The 12661-nt window shown below is 38.2% G+C and overlaps 1 protein-coding gene across 1 annotated transcript in view; it reads left to right on the top strand.

Moving 5' to 3' along the window:
- Positions 1 to 12661, top strand: part of Ptchd1 (patched domain containing 1) — a 59514-nt gene that overhangs the window by 35164 nt on the left and 11689 nt on the right. Inside the window, exon 2 of the mRNA XM_008828328.1 lies at positions 6009 to 6669. Within this exon, the coding sequence (XP_008826550.1) occupies positions 6009 to 6669 (661 nt within the window). The remainder of the gene's footprint in view (positions 1 to 6008; positions 6670 to 12661) is intronic.

Genomic DNA, 12661 nt, shown 5'->3' with positions numbered 1-12661 from the left:
TTGAGGGATTAATAAAATTTTTTTTTTTTAATGATGGAACTTGCAGGAAATTGAAGGAGGGAATTTTTTTTTTTTTTTTTTTTTTGAAGTAGATCTATTTTCTTTGTCCTCTTTTCTCTCTGGGTTTAATCTAGTATCAGATCTGTCATTGCCTTAAAAAGAACTTAGTTATTTTGGAAAACATGCCTCTAACAGCTCTAATAAACCTCAAATTGATAATTATCATGTTAATAATGTTAACTGTCTTTCACCCAGTATCTGACTATATAGTTTATGGATGTCTCTCATCCTAGAATTATGTGGCATTAGAACCAGAGTGGTGGGGTCTTAAAGATTAGGTATATCAGCACCCTTTTCATTACGGAAAATGTGAGACCTGAAGTTTTGAAACCAAAGTGTTAGACTGTCATTCCTAGGATCTCCAGCATGACTAAGGTAAGTAGCAGAAGCCATGTTAGAAGCCAAAACTTCTTATTACTGGATTCTGTTGTGCTTTGTGGCCTTTTATTCTTAGTAAGCCTGTCTTTGAAAAGATTTATCTGGCACTTCCAGACACTGGAGAGAGAATAAGAAAAGTATAAACTCAAAACCCATCCCCTTCATTATTTGTCCATATTGCCATGTGATACTGCAAAAGATGAGGTTTAGCTGTCTGAATCATTTCTGATTTCTCTTACTGTACCCCAGATCTCAAAGTATTTATCCCACGGTTCAGTCATTTCACTGTCAGCTGCCATGTGAACCAGATAGTCTCACAGCTCTTCATTCTTGCCAAATTTTCCTTTACCCTCACTCATGAATTTGTGTTGGTCTCAGGCTAAATGTCCTGCTATGGAGTTAGGCCTGATTTACAGTCCTTCATCTATCCTATAATTGTCAAATCATCTTGGGTTGGTTGTTGAAGCTCTTTAAGCCTCAGATGCTCCAACTGTAAAATGGGGACAATAATTTAACTACCTGCATAGTCTTTATATTGAATAAGTTTTTTTATATTTTTAATTTATTATTTTTATGTGTATGCATGTATTGCCTGCATGTAGGTAAGTGCACCCATGTCATGTAATGCCCTTGGAGGACAGAAGAGACTGTCAGATCCCCTGGAACTGGAGTTACAGAGAGTTGTTAGCTGCCGTGTGGGTGCTGGGACTCAAACCCGGATCTTTTGCAAGAACATTCAGTGTTCTTTGTTATTGTTGTTGTTGTTGTTGTTGTTGATGATGATTTTTATTTTACTGTACAAGCGTATTGCCTGTGTGTATGTGAGTGCACCCGTGTTGTGCAATGCCGCAGAGGTCAGAAGAGGGTTTCGGATTCCTCTGCAACTGGAGTTAAGGATGGTTCGTAGCTGCCATGTGGGTGCTGAGAATCGAACCCAGGTCCTCTGCAAGAGCAATTAGTGCTCTTCACCACTGAGCTATATCTCCAGCCCCTCATTCAGTGTTCTTAACTGATGAGACATCTCTCCAGCCCCTATATTGAATATGTTTTAAACATGTATAGAAAACATTTAATATACTAATTGCTACTGTTATTATCATTCTTAACTTGAAGAGTGAAGACAGTAAAGAAGCTAACAATATAAATGATCTGTTTAGGGTGCTGGAGAGATGGCTCACAGGTTAAAAGCACTGGCTGCTCTTGCAGAAGACCCGAGTTCAAATTCCAGCACCCACATGGTGGCTAACAGCCATTCATAACTCCAGTTCCAGGGGAATCCAGCGCCCTCTTCTGACCTCCATGGATAGTGCATGACATGGGTGCATTTACACACATGCAGGCAATACACTCATACACACAAAATAAAAATGATAAGGAGCTGGGGAGATGGCTTAGTGGTTAAGAGCACTGGCTGCTCTTACAGACAACCTGGGTTCAGTTCCCAGCACCCACATGGCAGCTAACAACTGTTCATAACTCAAGTTCCAGGGGGATCTGATGCCCTCTTCTGACCTCCGTGGGCCTTGCATAACATGGGTGCACTTACATACATGCAGACAATACAGTCATGCACATAAAATAAGAGTAAAAACAGGCTGGGCGTGGTGGTACATGCCATTAATCCCAGCACTCAGGAGGCAGAAATAGGCAGATCTCTGTGAGTTCAAGGCCAGCCTGGTCTACATAGTGAGTTCCAGGACAGCTGGGGCTACAGGGAGAAATAATAAATAATAATAAATAAAATGATAGATACTTTAAATGCTATGTTCAGAGTCTTAGAATGAAAATTTAATATTCATTTCTGATCTCATGGTCAATAAATATATAATAATCTAATAACATGATCAAGATTGACATAGGCTTGGGCTTTACTAGTACAAAGTACTTGATGTTCTCTATTGTGAGAATCTCCTCGTTTTAGATACTATATTTCATGTGATTTTGCATGAATGAATGCAAGCACACTAAATTCAGGAAAACAGTCTTATTATTGACAACACAGTAGATTTGATAAGTACTGATTGAATGTGTGTTGAGTGAATAGAATCTACGTATAGTTGTACGAACACAGATTGTATCTTGACCCATGTTAAGGGTCAGGACTACTACTTCACATTTTTTCCTTCCTTTTCTTTACCAGAAGTCTCTTACCTAATTTAATAATGCATTAGTGTAGATTGGTGTACATTTTTTGGATTAGCTGAAGCGTAACTTCCATCTATCTGGATTCCTTTCTCAAAATCCCAGGAATGTACCTGGTACCGCAGCTTAAACTGTCTAGTTTCTGCTTCCCTCATTGGGGTTCCTTTAAAGGAAAGTACATCAGAGCATTCTAAAACCACCTATACATAGATGTTCAAGAATTATTTCCACAGTGTCTGACCATGGCTATGTGTAAGTCCAAGAGTGAAATGTGTTCATACTTGATAACTAGTCATGAGAAACAATGATCAGAGCTGAGTTATTTAGAAGTCACAGATAGGAGTCTTGCCTTTGTTCCACTCTATCCTCTCCTCTCTTATCCTGTGATAGAAACCCATAGACTGCCCCTGCCATGTAGGTGGTGACCTCAACCACCACCCAGCTGCTTTGTCGTTCTGTGTCACCCTGCTCCTCAGTAGCAAGAATGACACATGTTCTACCCACAGCTCCATCAGAAATTCAAGACAATCGCATCTCATAATATCTCTGCTGCTGAGTTAAGAAATCCTCCCTCTCAAACTTCAGTAAGGTCTCCTTTTCCAAGACTTTCAGCAATTGTCTGACAGCACAGGGGTTAACATAGTATCTGCTTCTTTCCATGTATAATCCCAGAGGTCATAGCTGTAGATCTGCCGAGTTTGCAGATCACTAAATAGTTTATCTCTCCCCACCCAGCAGGGCATGGTCACTTTAGAAAATGGATGGAAAAATATCCCCTACTATAATTGGGTTCAGCCTTGTGGCTTAACACCATCTTATTTGGCAATCTTTTTCTCTTGACGTATTTAGTAATCACTCTAAGGGAGATTTATTACACTGCTCATGGGAACAAACAATGCACTAAATATTACACATATGCATGCTTTCAACACCACTCCTTTCCAAGTCTATTCTGAATCTTTACCCCAAAGTCTTTAAGTATTATCAAAATTCTTTTGCCTTTCCTCTTTATTTTTTCCTCTTCCAAGATAAGCTTTTACATTTTGAAAAATTTTGTGGTTAGAAACAATCTTAACCAAGACCTCAAGACCTGCTAGCCTGTACTTAGACAAGAATGGTTAGAAACATACTTTCAGAACTTAAAGCCATTGAAAGATATTTTCTGGCCATTAATCCTGACACACCAAAACAAAAATTTAACATATGGTTAGCACTATAAAAATAGCCTCATAGGTATATCTGGAAGACTGTATTGCGTGTGAAAGAAATGAAAATATTTCAGCCAAACGTAATACAGCAAAAATGTTTTCTGAACCTATGGGTGGGATACATGAAGAGATGTGGGGGAAGGGGACACAGAGTTAGGATGAACAGCTCAATCTTTGGGCTAAGTAAAGGACTTTGACAGCTGGTGCCTCTCAGACATTTTCAAAAAAGCATAATATCCCACTCACCCAGACACATGAACACCAAAATGTCTTAACAAATAATTCATCTAGAACAGATTTGAGAGAAGATATATAGATACATCAGGGTCATAGAGACACTGGTGGGAGAATCAACTCAGTGTTAGGCACAGTTATAGATACACTTGTTTATCTTATCTAACACTCCAATGCATGCCACTGGTCTCATTTTGCAAATTGGCTACATTTACACAGATAAGGTAAAGCCACCGTGAGGATAACTGGCTGATGAGTTGAAACACTTAAATTAGGGGACTGTATAGCTATAGTTCAAAAAGTAAGATGATGTCATTTTAAGATGGCAATTAGATCTATGACCTATCTACATGACCTCCGTGAATCTTGGTTTTCTCATCTATAAACTAAATCAAGAAGTTTTAAAATATGCAATCTTGGCACATAGTAGAGGCTCAAACTCCTTAATCACCTTACACGCATATACTACCTGTTTTCTCATTTCAGATAGAAGATTGCATATCCTCCTATATGTGTAAACCTAAGTACTTGGGATTTTTAGGGGCAGGGCAGTAAAAGCACAAACTCAGGAATCAGTTGCTGGCAAAGAACCCTCCTTGCATTGCTGTTATTGCCAACCTAGAGGTATATGATAAGAAGCTGAGCACACAGGCTCTGGAACTAGACTCTTTGGTACAAGCCAGATCTGCCTTTTGTGATGAATGTGATCTTGGGCAAATAATTTAACTTCTCTCTGTCTAGTTTCCTCGTCTGGAAGATAAGACTAGTGCTCATTCCTACTTAGTGGTTTATTGTAAGGACTAAGTGAGCTAATCTGGGTAAATGCCCAGAACTCTGCTTGACTTGGAGGAGCAGCTGTTAACTTAGCTGCTTGTCTTGTGTGCACTTCGATGGCAAGTGTACAATATCTTGGCACAACAGGAAATCTGACACTAGACAAGGTATGTAGAATGTTTTTTGCAGTACTGGGGATGGAAACCAGGGTTTTGCTCATAGTAGGCAAGCACTCTATCACTGATCACTGAGTCCTTAAAGTGTGGAGAATAAATCTCACTGTGCTCCTTTATTGTGATTTCCCTTTATCTCAGCCAGGCTCTTACAGTTCAGTTCCCTTCCTCTATACAGATAAGGAAAATCAGAGAATACAAGGGCTATCAAGGTGAACCTCTTGTCTTTTATGGAATAGAGTAACTGGATAAGATTATTGGCAGCAAGGGATTGGCCATCAGAGGACCTCTGCATTCAGAATTGCACTGTAGTTGACTTGGTATGTCATGTTTTCAAAAGAAATAATAAACAAGGGACCTCTAGAAGATTTTCAAAAGGTATAGAACACTTTGATCACAAAGAGCATGTAGAAATAATGTTGATAGTTGAATGCAGCACTTCTTAAACTTTAGCAGTATAAGAATTCACTGAAGTGGCTAAGAACACTTGCTGTTCTTCCAGAGGACCCAGGTTCAACTCCCAGCACTCACATGATGGCTAACAACCATCCATAGCTCTAGTTCCAGGAGATTCAACACCCTCTTCTAGCCTCTGTGGGTATTGCGCACATGTGGTACACTTAAATACATGCATGCACTCATACACATAAAATAAAAACAATAAATAAAATATTTAAAAATTCCCTGGAAGGTTTGTAAAAATCCAGATCTATAGACTGTACCCCAGAAAATCTGATTTCCCAGGTCTGGAATAGGGTCTAGGAATTTTCATTTCGGACATGCTCTCATGTTGGTCTGATGCTGCTGGACCAGGGACCACACACGTTGAAAATACCCAATATATGTTTTGCATTCCTACTATCTATTTGTGGTCTATGGTGAAAACATTTTATGTAAACTTTTTGTCAAAGAGATGGAGTTAATGATTTCCCTTTCCCCAAATAAGAAGAAATATTTAAATCTCTAGAGCCATTGTCACTTATTAATATCAATTCTTCATTTAAAAAAAAAAACCACTGATTGTCTTTTTTCCCCCTAGTTGCATACTGCTGTGACCAAGATCCAGGTTCCAAGGCCTGGTTTTAATTATACGTTTGCCCACATATGTATCCTGAACAATGATAAGACTTGCATAGTGGATGACATAGTACACGTCCTGGAAGAGCTAAAGAATGCCCGAGCCACCAATCGGACCAACTTTGCGATCACGTATCCAATCACTCACTTAAAGGATGGAAGGGCTGTCTATAATGGGCACCAGCTTGGAGGCGTCACTGTACACAGCAAGGATCGGGTGAAATCTGCAGAGGCCATTCAGCTAACCTACTATCTACAGTCAATCAACAGTCTCAATGACATGGTAGCTGAGAGGTGGGAGTCCAGTTTCTGCGACACTGTCAGACTGTTTGAGAAATCCAACAGCAAAGTCAAAATGTACCCTTACACATCCTCATCACTGAGAGAAGATTTCCAGAAGACCAGTCGTGTGTCAGAACGTTACCTGGTCACAAGCCTGATCCTGGTGGTTACCATGGCCATCCTCTGCTGCTCCATGCAGGACTGTGTCCGCAGCAAGCCCTGGTTAGGCTTACTTGGGTTGGTAACCATAAGCCTAGCCACTCTCACTGCAGCTGGAATCATCAATCTTACTGGTGGAAAATACAATTCCACTTTCCTGGGAGTCCCTTTCATCATGCTAGGTAATTGCTGCCCTTCATTTTCCTGGTTTTTTTCCCCCTGTTGATGGTGGTAACTAGTTTTCTCACAGACTAAGAAGAGCCATTTAACAAGTTTGTTTCATTTATAGTATATTCATGTTGCTCAAAAGGCCTGGAACCAGTTCTATCAAGTACTGATCATCAGCAAGGAGCAACCTAATCTGGCACATGTGCCAGAAAGCCAAAGGCTTGCGCTTCAGCCCTAGTTCTACATTTAGTAGCTATGTGGTGTTTAGCAGAAATTAATATTCTGTCCCTCAGTATCATAAGGTGTGTTTCCTCAAAAGCAGACCCAAGTACAGTATAGACACAAGTATTTTATTTAGGAGAGGAAGCCTGGTAGCACCAGTATGGAGGTAAGAGTGGGACAGGAAGACAGACAGCCCCAAGCATGTTATTACATTACTGCTGTGGGTTCCAGTGAATCAGTTCTACTGGAGATCACTGGAAGAATGGATAGGACACTCCCCAGAAAGTTCCTTCCTAAACAGTGAGGAAGCTGGGCTGTTTACATAGAAGCCCTGTGTGTGATTTATTGATGGCGGCTCCCCTGTGTAGTTAACACCTATGTGCACTTCCAGGGAAGCCTGAGTCCACTTCTGCAGTCAGAGAAAGCCCCTAGGTGAATTTGTAGTGAGAAGCCTTCAGGAAGCTCCAGAGCAGCAAAGGAGAGGGTAAATGGTTTGGTTTATCTGACTCATTAATAAATAGAGTGGATATGAGCATCACTTAAAGGAACGTAATAAATGTATAAGAACTTTAAAGGTGTCATGTGAAATATCAGTTAGAAGGCATCTTTTTTCTTATTCTTGGTATTCGTTTAAGAGCATTTTAGAGTGGTGGTGATGGAGTCCTTCCAGAATTTTCATTTTGGTGGGGGGGGGCAATGCAAAAATTCCCAAACAAACATAATGCTCAAAACAAAGTCACAGTGCCCACAGCATTAGTTGCTCTGCCTACCTGGTATTGAAGATGACATATCCAGTACACCTGATGGCAAAGTTCCTGTGGGCCAAAGATGCAATCAAGTTAGCTTCCCCTTTTTTTCTGTGGCAACTTCTTATCAGTTCGTTTAGTAAAATTAAAATGTCACTTGGAATCGGATACTGACAGTACAGAAAGACTGGCAGTGGCAACTTCTTATCAGTTCGTTTAGTAAAATTAAAATGTCACTTGGAATCAGATACTGACAGTACAGAAAGACTGGCATGTTGTTGTTGTTGTTGTTGTTGTTGACTGGGAAGTAACCATAACTCAGTTCATTGGTATGCCTCATGCCAGGTTTTAGAGTAGCATAAAGGCGAAGAATTTCCTCAGGAAATCTCAGCTGCATTATGGTTAAATGATAAGCAGCGCTGGTGGGGCTGCAAGGCCACAGAATTACATTCTGCCCTCAACGCTCAGCAGCCAGTGGGAATTGAGACCTAGTCAATAAACATATACTAGTAGCTTTTGTGAAAATCGGGGCACTGTGGAGAGACTAAGCAGTCTGAGGATTTGCTAGATCAATTTGCTTGTCACTGTTGAAAACAACAGAGAAGGAGGCTGCTGTACTACTCATGGATTCAGTCTGTTAGGAAAGCAGCATAACTTGCTCCTTTAAAATAACCCCAAGACCATGCAGGTTAATTGTGGAATCCAGGGAAATTCCTCAAGGAGTGAGTAGGACTGAGTATTAGTAACTTCCTCAGAGAGTTGAGTCAAGGTTTAAATTAAGATGTTTTGTTTATGATTAGTCACATGTTTGAGTGTTTAGAGGGACTTTTTAAAACTTCTCATTTTAAAAATAATGAGGTTTTTGTTGTTGCTTTTTCAAGAGGAATATACGCAAGAATAAGAAAATGATTGGGGGCTGGAGAGATGGCCCATCAGTCAAGAGCACTGGCTGCTCTTGCAGAGGACCCGGATTTGTTTCCCATATGGCAGCTAACAACCATCTATAAGTTCAGTTCCAGGGAGTCTGATGCCTTATTCCAACCTCCACAGACATTACATGCCATGGGTACACTTACATACATGAGGGAAAATTACTCATAAATATAAAATAAAGAAAAATTTTAAAAATTTAAGAAATTGGTTGAGAGCTGAAGGGAGATGGTAAGGTTCTTAAGGTGAAGAGTAAAGGACGTAAGAACTAGAAAAAAAGAACTGTTTTGGTTTTATAGCACTCCAAGTTATTAAATGTGCTCTCAAGGCAGGTTACATTTAAAGCTTCCTAAAACTGATGATAAGGAAAATAAAATCGCAATATCTAAAGCTTCTTAGAACTCATTTTAAGTAAAATCAAACAGCACTATTTAAAATTAATTTCTCTAAGTAAAACAAAATTAAAACATTCAAAACTTCTCAACTAATTTTTAAAATAAAATGAATTAGAATCTTTAACATTTTTCAAATGTATCTTCGTATTTTCAAGAAGTTTGAAATATTGCAAGTAAAAATGAACACCAGAATAGAATATGTCAGATCGTATTGGTAGAGTAAATAATGTGAGAGATGTTAGGATACAATGATACTGTTAGCAAGGGAATGCCTTTAAAAAGCAAGTCCAGAAATAGTAAGTAGTTCCACAACTCCCCAGAGACTGAATATCACTGAACTTTACGTCAGAATTCAATTCAGAAAAATCGGGTATTTGCAGTGAAAGAGAACAAGCACGGCAGGTGCCCAATACTCCCTTGTTTGCAATTTGTGAGGAATGTTACATGCATTGATTTGATGGCAGTTTTCCCTGCTGACAACCAGTTTGCAACCTTTCTGTACATTTTCAGCCCACAGAGTTCTCAAATTACTTAGTCACTACATGAAAAGAAGCTACACATTTTAGTAGCTAAGGCCCATTTGCAGTAAATACTTTGCACGATGTAATGGATGTTTAATATGCTCATAAAGCTAACAGTGCCTCGACTTAGGATGCTCACCCTTCTGGATATCTCAGATAAGCTCTTCATTCTTACAGTATGATTGTAAAATGAAATATAAGCAAGAGGAGGTTCATAAATGTGTATTCGAGGCAAATGTTTAGTTCTGTTCCTAAAATGCCAATAAATATTTCAAATCACCAAAAGAAATGCAGTGCTAAGAGTTTTGCACTAAATATCAATCCTCTATCCAGTAAGTTGCTGTCCATAGCATAAACTAGTTATGTATGCTAAACTTAATCAGATTTTAGCAAAACTTCTTGATTTAGTAAATGCAATATCAAATCAAATCATATTATGTATGGCCTCATTTAGAAGGAAAAAAAGTATCATAGAAAGAGTATGGAATACAGAAATCTCCTTGGTTATCAATTAGTTTATAATGCAGCAAACGTTATAGATTTAAACTTCAACAAACTCAACATTCTCAGTGTGATACCGGTCACATAAGGCCAGATCCAGCCAAATGCCAAAATGGCAGTTGATTTAGAACGGAAAATTTTAAGACCACGTCTATAAAGAAGTATTAACCTGACAAAATTCCAGAAGAGGAAAGAATTTGGATAAACTCTGTGAGTTCACCATAATGGGACGTGGTTGTATGTTTCTAGCTAAGATGATACATGACATCTCTGGCAATAAGAATATATCCTACACAGATGAATCAGTTTGGCAATGATGTAAGCATAAATACATCACGATTTAGAGTGTTTTTCATCAGTGTCATGCATACTAGACAATTCCACTTCTGCCAAAACCTCTATCCAGATGAGTCGGATTAGTTTATTTGGAGCTGAAATCCTAAAAGGTCTACAATATAATAAACATTCATTGACATTCTTTAGTTAGTAGAATTTGAAAAAGAATATATTTGGCTACATTAATGTCAGATAGTAAGGTATTCAACAGTCATAAGTATCATTTTACTCTGTTATAGAATTTCCTATAAAAAATGAGAATTTACACCATTGCGCCCAGTTGAGTATGGCTTAAGAAATTGGCATAAGTTTTGTATATGCGAACTCTCCTTCTAGGTTTAATGTTTCTACAGCTTTACTCATCATACATAAGTCAGGAAAGGAACAGAATGTTGGAGAATATAGAAGGACCAGGAACAGAAGGAAGATTTTCTTCCTTGTGCACATGGGAAATTTGTTTCTCATGTACATTCCATGAAGTTAAAAGGGAAGAAGTGAAGACATGGTTAAAGTCAGTTCGGACATTAGTTTCTGTGTGGCAGCCTATCTTATAAGGGTCACTTTGCCTTTATTGAGATTCAAGAGCCCTGGAGAGTGGATGAGATTTTAAAAAACAGTCTTCAATTTTGAAAAAGTCAAATATCAAATCCATGGTGCCCTCTTCCTTCTGAATTACCCAATCAGCAGAGTATACAGCATTTATTTGAATTTCCTAACCAGACTCTCAAGGTTGAAGAATGTCAGTAGAAGATAAAATGTATATTATGCTAGGAGAGGAATAAAATCAGGAAAGTTGTCTCTTTCAACTGTATATGCTAAGATCATCTGTTTTTTAGTAGAAACCAAAAGATCAACTTTAGTTCTTCAAGGCTTTAGTCTCATTGATACTACTCGAAAAGTATAACCGTGTATGTGGCTCATAAAAAGGAGTGTACTAAATTGTACAAGAAGTTTAGTTCCAACTAAAAAATTGAAACCATTAATTATTCTTACTCTAAATTTAAACAGACTTGAAAGGTTTTTGCATTCTATTAAGAAACTCATTAGAAACACAAGGTGGAAAAAATCTTCCAGATAATAACAAAGTTTTAACCATATGAAATTACCAAACATTTTTGACCTAGAAAATTGGCACGACATTTAATCATTTTTAAACTACAAAAATGGCAATTTCATATGGTTCAACACAACACATTACAGTAGAAATCTGCTATTTGCCACAACATGACAATCTACATGACAAAATAGAAGTATAAAGTGATGTGAAAATACTTGGCCTGGATAGAAAACAGTCATACTTTCACTGGTTTCTAGAAAATACTGCATATTAGTGTTTTGTTCATAATTTTGTGTTCATCTCATTTTAAATAAGGGAATAATTCCAGGGCTGAAGAGATGGCTGAGCAATTAAGAACACTTGCTGCTCTTGCAGAGGACCAGAGCTCGGCTCACAGCACCCTTGTCAGGTGGCTCACGATCACCTGTAACTCTAGCTCCAAGGCATCCAATGCCCTCTTCTGGCCTCTGTGGATGCATATACAACATAGACATACACATAAGTAAATAATAAAATAAATTCTAAAAAAATAAAAGAGTAATTCCATATAATATTTTCAAAGTTCATGTCCTACCTTTTTTTTTTTTTAATAATAGTCTATGGTCATATGGGACTAATTTACAAACAGATACTGAATCTAGTCTGTGGTTAGTTCTCACCAATCATATTATACTGAAAGATGGAGAGGAATAGTTTAAGAAGGAAGTAGAACAGAACAAGCTTTATTGATCCATTCTTCCCAATAAACTAAGACATGACCATGACTGGAGCCACAAATAGAGGAAGACTGAACTCAGCCAGGCAAGGGAGCTTTACCTTTGACACAGCTCTCCTGGGTATCCTCTGTATGGTCTATCTACCTAGTCACATTCAGGGAAAGGGAGAGCATCCAATCCCAATAAGTTTAGGCAGCAAGAGACAACATCAGGACACTGAACTGGTCAAAGCAGACCATAAGGAAAAACACCTACTATCTATACTTGAAGAAGAATCTTAGAAAATTGCAATATGATGCAGATGGGTCTACAGGATCTCAAAATTCAAGCAGAAGAAACCTTGCTTAGACTTTACTACTTTATTATCTAGGAATCAAAACGTAGATAGCTTTCAGGCTCCTTCCCAGCACTAATATTTCTCTGATTCATCAGTAAAATAAATTACTCATCAGCATAGTATTCACCTCATATGTGTGTGAGAGCGTAACATGTGTGCATAATATATTATGTATAGCATTATCTATATCATGTATCATATGTAATATATAATTACTTCATGTTGCATATATTTAGATTTAATTA

Source organism: Nannospalax galili, unplaced genomic scaffold (genome assembly GCF_000622305.1).
Source record: "Nannospalax galili isolate Female #2095 unplaced genomic scaffold, S.galili_v1.0 scaffold1053, whole genome shotgun sequence".
Lineage (NCBI taxonomy): Eukaryota > Metazoa > Chordata > Mammalia > Rodentia > Spalacidae > Nannospalax > Nannospalax galili.
Note: the sequence above shows the minus strand (reverse complement) of the source record. Positions and strands in the feature narration are given on the sequence as shown.